This window comes from Vanessa cardui, chromosome 22, assembly GCF_905220365.1.
Source record: "Vanessa cardui chromosome 22, ilVanCard2.1, whole genome shotgun sequence".
Classification (NCBI taxonomy): domain Eukaryota; kingdom Metazoa; phylum Arthropoda; class Insecta; order Lepidoptera; family Nymphalidae; genus Vanessa; species Vanessa cardui.
Window position 1 is genome coordinate 11,214,864 of NC_061144.1, and position 14,454 is coordinate 11,229,317.

The window sequence follows — 14,454 nt, forward strand, 5'->3', positions numbered from 1 at the left end:
ATAATCTAAAAAAAAATCAATGAAATGTCTCTTGTTTCTGTGATCATAGCTACAACTTGTTTATCTATAAAATGCACCAAGAAATAATTGAATTGTTTAAAATGAAATGATGGATCGTTTATGTATACAAAATATAATAAAGGACCCAAAATACACCCCTGTGGAATGCCAATATTAAGCACAGGACAGAATACATTCATCCCTTCATAAAACTAATAAACTGTTTTCAAAACTATCACTTAAGTGATAGTAAACACATGACGATTAAGTTTATATGAAATTGTGTGGTGTAAGCTAAAAAATCAAATGTTTCAGAAAAAGTTAACAGAAAATTAGGTCGCTCAAAGATTTGTAAAAACTAATGCTATAAACTGTATAACTTTTAACAGGAACACCAATATATAAACAGTAAGAAACGCAGCGTGACTTCGCTGTCCGCGTACGCGACGCAGCGGGACACAGCACGTGTCCCCATACCGTACCTTCTCCCCGGAGCGCGCGAGGTTGGCGAGCGTGACGTCGCTGTCCGCGTACGCGACGCAGCGGGACACAGCACGTGTCCCCATACCGTACCTTCTCCCCTGAGCGCGCGAGGTTGGCGAGCGTGACGTCGCTGTCCGCGTACGCGACGCAGCGGGACACAGCACGTGTCCCCATACCGTACCTTCTCCCCGGAGCGCGCGAGGTTGGCGAGCGTGACGTCGCTGTCCGCGTACGCGACGCAGCGGGACACAGCACGTGTCCCCATACCGTACCTTCTCCCCGGAGCGCGCGAGGTTGGCGAGCGTGACGTCGCTGTCCGCGTACGCGACGCAGCGGGACACAGCACGTGTCCCCATACCGTACCTTCTCCCCGGAGCGCGCGAGGTTGGCGAGCGTGACGTCGCTGTCCGCGTACGCGACGCAGCGGGACACAGCACGTGTCCCCATACCGTACCTTCTCCCCGGAGCGCGCGAGGTTGGCGAGCGTGACGTCGCTGTCCGCGTACGCGACGCAGCGGGACACAGCACGTGTCCCCATACCGTACCTTCTCCCCGGAGCGCGCGAGGTTGGCGAGCGTGACGTCGCTGTCCGCGTACGCGACGCAGCGGGACACAGCACGTGTCCCCATACCGTACCTTCTCCCCGGAGCGCGCGAGGTTGGCGAGCGTGACGTCGCTGTCCGCGTACGCGACGCAGCGGGACACAGCACGTGTCCCCATACCGTACCTTCTCCCCGGAGCGCGCGAGGTTGGCGAGCGTGACGTCGCTGTCCGCGTACGCGACGCAGCGGGACACAGCACGTGTCCCCATACCGTACCTTCTCCCCGGAGCGCGCGAGGTTGGCGAGCGTGACGTCGCTGTCCGCGTACGCGACGCAGCGGGACACAGCACGTGTCCCCATACCGTACCTTCTCCCCGGAGCGCGCGAGGTTGGCGAGCGTGACGTCGCTGTCCGCGTACGCGACGCAGCGGGACACAGCACGTGTCCCCATACCGTACCTTCTCCCCGGAGCGCGCGAGGTTGGCGAGCGTGACGTCGCTGTCCGCGTACGCGACGCAGCGGGACACAGCACGTGTCCCCATACCGTACCTTCTCCCCGGAGCGCGCGAGGTTGGCGAGCGTGACGTCGCTGTCCGCGTACGCGACGCAGCGGGACACAGCACGTGTCCCCATACCGTACCTTCTCCCCGGAGCGCGCGAGGTTGGCGAGCGTGACGTCGCTGTCCGCGTACGCGACGCAGTAGGACAGCAGCACGTGTCCGCGGGCGCCCAGCAACACGTTGCGCGGTCGCAGGTCCCTGCGGGCAAGAGTAGAGATCAGTTAACTGTGTTTTCTTATCTCTAGATAAATCAAATCAAAAGCTTTATGATGTTGAAATTTAAAGAAATACCATTAGCAAAGAAAAATCTCATTTTTATTACCTTAATGATGTGGCAGGTCATTTATATAAAACAAGGAAAAGAAATGGACAAGAATTAATCCTTGAGGAACCCCGAGAAGTAGCCTCGAGAGATCTCTCTCAATTGATATTCAACCTTTTGAATCCGAAGGCTTAGATACGACATCAGAAGAATGAGCTCAATTTCTTTGATAATATAATGACGTAGCTTCCTGACCAAAATTTCGTGTTGCACACAATCAAAGGCCTCAGATAAATCACAAAATATCCCTAAGGCATCCTTTAACTCCTGCCAGATATATACTTTATTTATGAAGTTTTTTAAAGAGCTCAACACTAACTTACCAGCGCTTTATTATTCGCATTCTTTTTCATTATTATGTGAAAAAAATGACAAAAAAAGCTGGAGATTAGTCTACTAGAATTGATTTAAAGAATTCCTAAGCTTTGACGAAATCTTTTACATTTCTATTTGATCGTATCTATGTGTACCGAGCTTTAGAGTTACTTTTAATATTTGTAATGATTTTGTGACAACCCCTAACCTAACCAACTTATTTGGTTTGTAAGCAGCATCGCTTTGAAAGCGATGCATATCCACTAAAATTACTTGTATATACAAAGATTTTTTACTGATTCGGAGAAAGTTCAATTTTATACAAAAAGAAGATTGTAATAGGAGAAAGTGTTGAAAGAATATTATTCATAATTTTACAAAAGTCTATACAAGAAGAGAAGAGGTAAATTAGTAGTAAATAATAATAAATAGTATAAAGCTCCTCACCTCCATATAACTCCGCAATTGTGTAAGCTTTCCAAGGCTGTGAGTATCTCAGCGCCCCACCGACACACGGCTGATGGAGGTATCTCGGATTTAGGTGCAGACTGGAAAAGATTTACGGTAAAGAATTTATTTATTGAATTGATTTACTTGGTGATTTACGTCTGGGTAGGTACCACCCACTCATCAGTTATTCTGCCCCCAAATAACAGTACTCAGTATTGTTGTGTTGAAGGGTGAGTGAGCCAGTGTAATTACAGGCACAAGGGACATAACATCTTAGTTTCCAAAGTTGGTGGCGCATTGACGTTGTAAGGAATAGTTAATATTTCTTACAGCGTCATTGTCTATGGGTGATGGTGACCGCTTACCATCAGGTGGCCCATATGCTTGTCCGCCAACCTATACCACAAAAAAAAGAACGATTAAAACAAACAACAACAACAACAGCCTGTAAATTCCCACTGCTGGGCTAAAGGCCCCCTCTCCCTTTGAGGAGAAGGTTTGGAACATATTCCACCACGCTGTTCCAATGCGGGTTGGTGGAATGCACATGTGGCAGAATTTCTATGAAATTTGTCACATGCAGGTTTCCTTACGATGTTTTCCTTAACCGCTGAGCACGAGATGAATTATAAAGACAAATTAAGCACATGAAACAGCGATGCTTGCATGGGCTTGAACCCGCAATCATCGGTTAAGATGCACGCGTTCTAACCACTGGGCCATCTCGACTCAACACAAAACCTTCAACTTTTTATACCAGGTGAAAGAATTCGTAAATTCAAATTTGTACTAGAATTCGAAAAGCGTCCAAAAAAAGATACTTATTTTACAATAGCTTTATCATTAATATTAAATTTGAAAACCGACACATAACTTACTTAAAAGAAAAGGAAGTAGATGACTCACATAAAATATTATAAAATGAAAAGATGTACAAAATGGTACTCACTATGTTACTCGGTATTGTAATTTTTTCAGTCTCTCTCTCCATCTTCGCTCTCTTTTCCTCTTCCACCTCAAGTTTAGGCTCCTCTTTTCGTACACTACTAATATTCGGTACCTCTGTTAGCACTCTGTCGACATTCAGAAGTAGCTTCTGAGAATTTTTGACTAACTCGTTCACTGATACATCAACATTGTCCAAAACATCCCTTCCTTCGATATTTTCATTGACGTCATCGTAAACATCGATTTTATTAACAATATCGTTTACGGAATCGATATTATCGTTTTGTACATCGATATCGTCGTGTCGTTTATTTTGTTCAGTAAACACGTTCTCTAAATTAACATGTCTCGTATTCGGAGATGAGTGTTTATAATTCTTGATGTAATCGAATAGTCTCTCTCCGGGTGCGTAGGAGAGTATGAGAAATATGAGATCGTCCGTCTCCACGTACGCGTGTAGGGGGACCATGTAGGGTATGAGAGTGGGAAGGATCGGCTGTCGAGTCTCATTGGATCTTTGGTGGAAGTAATCGTCGAATTCCGTTAGATTTTTTGGTATTTTTTGAATGACCTGGAATAAAAAACACACATTTTAAGAATTAATGAATGAATTAATTGAAACTAAAAGTGTGAGTAATATTGTTATCGCTATTAAGTAAAAAATATCTTTTTGTTTGTTTACATATCGTCAGAAGAATTTGATGACTGTCATAAAAATCTACTTCATTGTTCATTTTCTTGGATGCATTTCACACGAATAAAACTATGGGAACATTTGATTGATTCAAAGATAGTTTCAATACATTTGTTTCTGGACATCTCCACGTCAATGTTTTGAAAGATAATAATGACAATCGCGATAACAGAATTTTCCATGTTATCGAGTAGGACCCTGGCTCCGCCAAGCGGTCGGCGGGTTGCGGGGATTGATTTAATGATAGTTTCAATACATTTGTTTCTGTAAATCCACACGTAAATGTTTGGCAAGGCGTTTATAGTAATCGCGATAACAGAATATTCCCTTATCGAGTAGTATCCCGGCTCCGTCAAGTACTAGTACCGGGGCTCTACCTTCATGGCGCGGCAGTGCTGCTGCTGGTCGTGCAGCACGAGCAGCACGCGCGCGCGCCGCGCCAGCACGCGGTACGCGCCCAGCTCCGAGCGCGACGCGCGCAGCACGTGCAGCGGCAGCGCCGCGTGAGCGCCGCGCGACGCCGCCCCGCCCGCGGGGGCGGAGGCCGCGGGCGGGGCGAGGGGCGCGGGAGGCGCGGGGGGCGCGGGCGGCTGCTGCAATTAAATAGAGTCACAGCGTAAAAAAGCAAGTTATATAGTATATAGTTATATACATAATTCACTTCGGGCGTGCCGTTCAGGGTGCAAATTTACTGCACACATTTAAACATAGGCAGTAAATACACAAATTCTGATTTGGAAGTTGCAAATTTATTTGAAATATTTTTTGATAACATACCTAATATAATAACATCTCATTTAAAATCATCTACATTAGATGCAGCTAGATTATTAAATAAACATGTTTCTAAATGCGTTATTGATTTTTCTTTTGAAACAGTTTCTGCAATAGATGTTATAAAAGTATTTAAAACACTCAATATTAAAAAAACTAACGACGTATGGGGCATTTCGGTAAAATTCATAAATAACATCATACACGATATTGCTCCATATATAGCAGTAATTTTTAACAAGAGTTTGGACACGAGTTCTTTTCCTAACTTGTTAAAATGTAGTAAAGTCTTACCACTTTTTAAGAATGGAAATAGGAGCGATCCCAGTAATTACAGGCCTATTTCAATACTCCCATCTTTAAGTAAAATTTTCGAAAAAAATATTTTAAATCAACTTCTTATCCATTTTGGTACAAATACAATTTTTCATAGTGAGCAATTTGGTTTTACAAGAGGTCGATCAACAACTGATGCGGGAATTGCGCTTCTTAAGCATATTTACGATGCTTGGGAGAAATCACAGAATGCTATTGGAGTATTCTGTGATTTATCTAAAGCATTTGATTGTGTAGAACACGAGACGCTTCTTTATAAGCTCAAATATTATGGCGTTAAAGGTAGGGCTCTTGATCTCATTGCTTCATACTTAAGTCAAAGAATCCAGCAAGTTTTCATTAATGGAATAAAGTCTACTGGATCTATGCTAAAAATGGGTGTTCCACAAGGTTCAATTTTGGGTCCCTTTCTATTTGTAGTATATATAAATGACCTTCCTTTCTTTGTTAAAGGTATTTGTGATATAGTATTGTTTGCTGACGATACTTCACTGATTTTTAAGGTTGACAGGAAAAAAACTGACTATGACGATGTGAACGGTGCCTTATCACAGATACAAGATTGGTTTAATGTAAATAATTTGGTTTTGAATACTCAAAAAACAAAATGTGTAGTTTTTACCCTACCCAATGTTAGAAAGCAAAATTATAATACATCTTTAAGCGGTGGCCCGCTTGATGTAGCCGATACTACCGTGTTCTTGGGAATAGAATTGGATTCCAGACTTCAGTGGAGTCCCCATTTGTCGTCCCTAACAGGGAGACTCAGCTCCGCAGCACACGCGGTTAGAAAAGTTAGACAACTAACTGATATTGATACCGCTCGTTTAGTTTATTTTGGTTATTTTCACAGTATTATGTCATATGGCATATTACTTTGGGGTAACGCTGCAGACATTGAATCTGTCTTTATTTTACAAAAGAGAGCAATTCGGTTTATTTATAATCTTGGAGCTAGAGATTCTCTTCGGGAGGTTTTTAACAGGGTAGGAATACTCACTGTTGCGTCGCAATATATTTACAACAATATCATGTATATTCATAGTAACATTGATCACTTTGATAAAATCAGTGATAATCATTGTATATGCACTAGAAGTAAGGATAAGCTTATAACGCCAAGTTTCCGACTCCGCAAAGTCAATAAATCTTTCTTGGGGCAAGGTATCCATTTCTATAATAAAATTCCACAGACATTTTTAACTTTGCCGTCTCGTAAATTCAAATCGTTTATAAAAAATACATTGGTGAAAAAGGCGTATTATTCGATACAAGATTTTGTAGATGATAAAAAAGCGTGGAATTAATACCTGTTGACTTCCAGGCAGGATATATTAATTTAATAATTGTATTAACTTAAAAATTAACTAACATGACTGTATTTTTTTAAATGTTGAAAAAGAATAACTACTGAGTTTCTTGCCGGTTCTTCTCGGTAGAATCTATTTTCCGAACCGGTGGTAGCTTCACTTAATTGTTAAATGACGATTCCACGAAAAGCCCACTTGAATAAAGTATACTTTTGATTTTTGATTTTTGATTTTTGATTTTTTGCGTGGTGTACGTAAGTTATGTAAAATTCGGAACAGACTAAGGGAAAAAAATAATAAATAATTGTGATCACATGCGGCATGACAAAAAACTATTTGAGAACTTTTACAGATTATTACTTATTAAGTCTATACGATATAATAGAATTATCTATTCTCTACTTAGTGTCAGTTACGGGAATCGTTTCTTGAGGACTAATTTTTGGTACTTAAACATTCTTGGTACATGAAAATCATATTTCTATTTATTATTTCTAATAGAGTTTCTAAAGAATCCCAAACAAACTAAAATTTAAATAAAGAAACATAAAATCCAGTAAGGCACCAAAAACTTTTCATCTCCACAAAATTGCACTCAATGATAAAGAAAACATAAAGGAAATCTGCATGTTTCGGGTGAAATTGTTCAACATGTATCCAAATCATTATCATCGTCCACTAATCCCTTACGGAGACACATGCTAGAATAAGCTCTTTAATGAGAAGGCACAAGGCAGTTATTTATACACATTTTTCTGCGGACGGTACCTAAATATTTTAAAGTAATTTTTTGAACAAAGATTATTAATATACATAGTACTTACACTGTGATCATTGTTGGAAAGATGATTCTTGTATATATCTTCAGCGCGCGAGAGGTATTTGTTAATTTTCTCCTTCATCACCACCCGAGTTTGCTGATCCGTCTCCGCTGCGGACATTTTGTATAAAAAAAGGTTACAAGATTACAAAATACGAGACAAATGGTAACATAACATGATATTATAAAACTGGAGTGATGTTGAATCCTAGAATGAGTGATATTTAAAGGTTAATGACTATTTAACATCGCGTTGAGCCGCGGGGCGGAACATGAATAAAAATGCGGGTGAAACCGCGCGGAACCGTCGTACTGTAAAATTTTGATCCCTTCTTTTTAAAGGCGATTTTTTTTAATTTAAGAAGACGAAGTAAGTCAAGAAAGTGTCTTTGTTATATTTGAAAATAAACTCATTACTACAAAATCAAAATATACTTCATTCAAGTAGACTTTTACAAGCACTTTTGAATCGTCATTTGACAACTATATTAAACGAAGCTACCTTGCTTTACGTTGTACGCTGGAATACATAATATGTTTAAATTAACATGGTTATTTTTATCACTACAATTAAAACGTATCACGTCTCGTAAACAAAACCTTCGTAAATAATGTCGAAATATCAAATAATACCAAATAAAAATAAAAAAAACATGGTTAATCCCGCATATAATAATTGTAGTAATAAAAATAACCATGTTAATTTAAACTAATCATGTTTTACAGCGTGAAACTTAAAAGTACTCCCCATCAATGCTTCCAACCATGGGATCTAAGATACTCCCTCGTGCTGTACTAAATCAATAATTATTATTATTGACTCACAAGATGGCACAATTCAGTCCTAACTGACTCCCACTAACTCAGTAGTCATGTTAGTCTCTCTGTACTTCAATCAAATCACAACAATACTAAATACCATACCGAATCAAACAGCAATACAATTCCATTACAAAAACACAAACTATTGACATATTAACCGTGAATTTGCCAGTGCATTCAAGATATGTTGGTATTGGCAGTACATTTAAAGTCAGTTAGGCCAATAGCCTATACTAAAACACTATTAACTCACATATAATTCCATCGTACTCTTGTAAATAACCACACATGTACAAAAAATCCATTTGAATATACAAAGACGACTATGTTTATTGATTTGTGAACTAATAATGAATGTTTCAACGATAAAGCGATTTCGATAGCATTATCTCTGCCGTGTAATGGGTCAAGCCTGATTATACGAATAGTGAAATCGGCGCGGAGTAATTATTTATTAATACATTATAATGAGTCATCCATTAGTAAATGGTTTATAGTTATTTGTTACCGTTTTATGCTTGATTGCTACATTCCAGGAACGATTAAAGAGTAACTACTGAGTTTCTTGCCGGTTATTCCCTCTAGATTCTACCTTTTGAATCGGAAGCTTTACATTTAACTCAACACTGTAACATGTTCAAAAGTGGTTTTATGGAGCCTCTCGAATAAAGACTATCTTGATTTTGATTCGTTATACTCACATATACAAGCTATCATTGTCTGTGTTTAAGTGTATTAAGATGGCATTTTCTTTTACTTTGTGGTACCACATACATATCAAACCTTCTACCGACAATCAGCAAAGTTTTCGAGTTTGAAGTATGAGTTAGGTAGTTTAATTAAAAGTACAAGGGATACGACATTTTTGTTCCTAAGTTTGGCGCAGTTTTCAGCGCCATTGTCTATGGGCAGTGGTGACCCCTTACCATCAGGTGACCTATATAAATAAAAAGGGACCTTCCGCATATTCAATACTTCTAATATTAGAAGTCTAAGAAACGATTATTGTATTCGAAATTAAACGATTTTTTATCAATAAAATGCATCTCAAGAATATCTACAGAATAATTAGTTAATTGTGTCAATATTAGCTGATAGCGATAATATTTACATTAACATAATTACACTTTCTTATTGTAATTAATGAAAGTATATATTTTTGCATATTGACGCATGTATCAGCTTCCTTAAAAATATCAAGCTAACAATGGTGTGATATTTACTGGTGGTAATTCTACCACTATGACCTAGATACCACCTGATCTAGATATTCTTTAGATATTATGTCGAACAACTAGACTTTTTGTTGTTTCATTTTGAAAGGGGGAGTGGTCTATATAGTTAGAATTACAAACAATAGCTTTTTACTTTCCATGATTGTTTATGCATTGCTGTAAGAGTTCTGTGACCAATGGTAATTTCACAGGCGGCCACATACCATCATATACCCGTTATAAAAACATCCTATTTTATTGATTGCTAAACATGAGATCGCAGATTGTGACATCCCGGGGTACCAGGACTGATAAATAGTTTTTTTGGTTTTACTGACTGACCGACTGACTGACCACGTGACTGTCCACAATAGCCCAAACCAGACATGATATCATCATCATCATGAAAAAAAAAATATATCGAGGTCTTACATAGGTAAATAATGACCGAAATCAAAACCACTAGTTTTAGAAGATTATTCTCCATTTATTTTCCGGTGTTTTTTTAAAACCATGCATACTCGTATACATTATACAGGCACTCTACTATACTATTCTGCCACTCACCCCGCACGGCGCTCAGCAACTCGCCCACGAGCGCCTTGTAACACTCGAAGGCCTGTGAGAAGTCTCCTCGCCGCTCGCACAGCTCCGCGTCCGTCTCGCTCTCCCGCGGCGCGTGCGAGCGAGACGGCGCGCGGGCGGGGCGCGACGTGGAGGGCGCGTCGAAGTTGATAAGATCCGGCAACATGTTCCGCTTGACGCTTGGCGCGTCGAAGTTACTGAGCTCGTCGTACAGCTCGCTATCGAGACTGTCGAGGGAGTCCAGCGACTCGAAGCTGTCGGAGTCGGACTCCCGGATCTCGACGTCGGCCGCCTCGTATATCGGTATCTGTGATATGTCGATGTCCGTCGGTGTGGCCGGTGCGTTATTCGCAGTTTCGTTTCGAGCTGGAAAGGAAGACAGGGCATATTTTAAATAGCGTAGTGCTATTTAAAAATTTCAATTTCAATCGTAAGATTTTCAAAGACCTTTTTAAAGCCACTTATTTTTCCGTTATGAAATAATCGATTTTTAGAAAAAATAATAAACCCATGTAATTTCAAACGCAAGTAGTATATAATTATTAGGGTACGAAATTACCCAAAAACATATAGTCGATGGCAGTCAAAGATCAAGTTAGTCTCAATCTTAATTTAATTAGATTTTGTAGTAGTAGGGGTCACCCTGAAATTTTATTTGGAAAAATCCAGCCCATCTAGACGTAAATGTAAATATATTACTGGTAGGACTCCGAGCTTCATCTTCAGATGTCTGGTATTCGAGTGGCGGAGTTTCCTCTATCGGCAGATGTAGAGACGACCGTATCGCGTTGATCACTCCTGAAGGCTTCGGGTCAGGTTCTGGATAACCGGTCTGATGGTTAGAAATATCATTATGTGTATGTATACCAGCAGTACACATAGTATGAACACAAATATATAATAATAATAAATAAGTTGTCTTAAATTTTCGCAATTATTACACATTTAAATAAAACTAGTTATAACGGATTTGAATCGCGCATATAAATTATTTTTGACATCCCGACGTAGACGGGTAGACTGTCTACCCGTGACCACGAACGCTGTAAAGTGCTCGAAACGTCGGGATGTCAAAAATAATTAATTTACGCGATTCAAATCCGCTATAACTAGTTTTATTTAAACACAAATATATATTTAGAAAAAAATGGTACATTATGGCATGGTTCAACATATCTCTTGCTCAGCTATGATTGAAAATTTCGTGAAGAAGCCAACACGATTCAGATTAAATTCTGCGACAAAAGTATCCAACGAGATATATAGGAAAGGAGGGTTGATGAAAGCCTTCTTGAGGAGAGAGGAGTTAAAGTGTAAATATCTGTGAGGCAGTTAACATTTTTTCATAAAAAAATTTAACAAAATATTTACATTACCTGAAGAAAATTAACAAAATCAGTGCTCGTGAATAGAAGCCTATGTTCCGCAACAAACTCTAGAAGGGCTTTTATTGTCTTTGCTCTCTCGTCGATTACCTGAAAATATATCAAATAGCTTTAAACATTACAATTACCTAACAGGAGGCTTGAATTTGAATTGGCAATTCAAAAAAGATTATAAATTAAATGCTACTTCTGGTTCTCAGTAACTCAGAAACTCAGTAATTATTGTTTGTCCAATCAATATGTACTAATATTATAAATACGAAAGTAACTCTGCCTGTTTGTCTGTTGCTCTTCCTCGGCCAAATCACTGAATCAAATTCATTGAAATTCGGTATTAAATTAATATTAACTAAGCTTAAACTCTAAGAAATGACTTAGACTGCTTTTTATATCTTCTAAACACCAAAAACACAAGTAAAGCCCGCTAGTATTATATAATAATCATTTTTAATTAAATCTATCTTGTATTATTAATGAGTACTAACTACAAACTCTTACATATACATATATATGTGTAGGAACTATTAACTTACTTAGTATGATATTCTAAGTAAGTTAATAGTATATTGATTTAAATCTCACCTCTGGATGAAATCTTTTAAAGAAACTGCTTTTGGCTAGCGGCGGGAATGTGCCTTTAAGATGTAGACCACTGTGTAGTGACTTCATAGACTTGTGAAGCTGTTGTATGTCACTGTACCTTTTCCATACTGATATTATTGTCACTGCTTCTGGAGATTCTAATGGAAAGAGCTGGAAAAACAAATATCATATAACTAAAGTTTGTAGTACATAGTGCACCTGTATAAAGCCGGGACGGATTGCTAGTTTTTATCTGTGACCGTAAATAAATTAATAATATAATATATATAGGACAACATCACATACATTACTCTGATCCCAATGTAAGTAGCTGAAGCACTTGTGTTATGGAAGATCAGAAGAAACGAGGGTACCACAAACACCCAGACCCAAGAAGACATAGAAACTAATAAACCTTCTACATCGAAACGGCCGGGAATCGAACCCAGGACGTCAGAGTGGCGTACCCATGAAAACCGATGTACACACGACTCAACCACGGAGATCGTCAAATTTCATCATCAGTTTATATGTAAAAAAAAGTCCGCAACCAACTTATAGAAGTTATTAGAGATTATATAACTGAGATTTTCTTATACTTAAATAAATTTATACTGTGTGATAATAATTGAATATATAAAAGTCTAAAATATTGTCCCTTGTGAGTACATGACCCATTATTAGATCTACTGTACAGTATAAAAATATGGTTTAAATAAAACAATCAGTTATATATACTTTAACTGATTGTTTTATTTTTCTGATTGTTATACCTGTTCTAGCCAACCTTAATATTTGAATCTGTATAAATATAGCCTGCTTATACTATTTCATTTATTTCTCACTCAATAATACACTTATTTGCATTAATTTTTGTATTTGTTGTTGATTATCTGTAGTTTAAAAAAATATATATACCGGTATAATTGAGAACACTCCTTTTTTTGAAGTTGCTTTCAAATATTTAGTCTACAATAAAACCTATGATTTATTAATAATTTTAGGAATGGCATCCGACATCATGATCTTTGCCTATCTAAGGGGTGTATAGTAAGTGGTCATCTTTACTCAAAAACACTAGTAGTATCAGTAGTAATAGCTGTACATGTTAGAATGTTTACAAGTCCTTCAAACTTAAATCAATATAAAGTATAGTTGGTAACAATCTAGAGGAGCATGGACAAACCTCACCGTTGCTATATTTAAAATTATACATATTTCACAAGTTTTTCCTTATTCAGTTATATTTATGTTTCTGTAGTTATATTTTTTCTAACTAAATATTTCGAGTCACTCAGATGTGACGTTGCTATTGGTATTTACTAAATGAACTATATATTATGCAAAGTTATTTTTAATTCATAAAAATGCCAACTATAAAAAATAAATAATTAGTAGAAAGAAGACTTATTTAGAATAAGGTATAAAAAATGATCACTTGTACATAACTCTTTATGTTAAATAGAAAATATGTATTTCACAATATTTTATAACATCAAATAAAATGGTAACATTGTATTAAATACGATAAAAAAATATATATTCAGTAGATTTTAACAAAGTAACTTAACATACCTATTTTATATGTCAGGGTTATTAACATTTTATATTTAGTGTAACCACAAGACTACTTTCGGATTTTGAGTAGCAATATTTGCACTAATCAATAACATTCACTTGCCGATACAAACTTATTTTGTTATTAATCAGATAAAATGAAGTACTTATTCACTAGTATCATAAATAAAACCATAGAAACACTTACTACGGATGTTATCTTGTAAATAGTAAAACCATTTTTATGTTTTGCCGTCTCGTCGATAGAAAACCGGCGAACCCACTTATCTCTTACCGACATATTTATTTACATAAACACTATTTTATATGATACAAATGGCATTAAATAAACAGTTAATCACTAATCATTGTCCAATATTAAACTTAAACAAGAATAATGGAAAATAAGATAATTCTATACTGAAATATGTTATATATTCCGCTGTATAGATTTTGAACACACAACACAAGTGCAGTAATGCATTACAACTATGCATGACTTTGACAGCAACGCATATGATTGACCTCATGAACAACCGTCTAAATTAAAACGGCACGGAAAATACACTGCATTACGTAAAAACTGCTACCATCACATTTGGTTCGGCTTATTAAATTTCTATACACGCATAGTTAATTTCATATAATTTCAATTATGTTATATGGAATATAAAAAGACCCTATGAACCTTTTTATAAAATTATTAAAAATAAAAACTTAAATAATATTTAATAATCTTTTTTTCACTCGATATT

The 14,454-nt window shown here is 37.7% G+C and overlaps 1 protein-coding gene across 1 annotated transcript; it reads right to left on the minus strand.

Moving 5' to 3' along the window:
• Positions 1 to 321: 321 nt before the first annotated feature.
• Positions 322 to 14,164, minus strand: LOC124539223. Its single transcript, XM_047116520.1, has 10 exons — positions 13,908 to 14,164; positions 12,143 to 12,313; positions 11,552 to 11,650; positions 10,875 to 11,007; positions 10,158 to 10,541; positions 7,559 to 7,665; positions 4,692 to 4,907; positions 3,622 to 4,191; positions 2,670 to 2,770; positions 322 to 1,783 (listed from the first exon to the last, which is right to left on the minus strand). The coding sequence occupies exons 1-10, from the start codon at positions 13,998 to 14,000 to the stop codon at positions 322 to 324; spliced, it is 3,336 nt and encodes a 1,111-aa protein (XP_046972476.1). The 5' UTR covers positions 14,001 to 14,164.
• Positions 14,165 to 14,454: the final 290 nt, after the last annotated feature.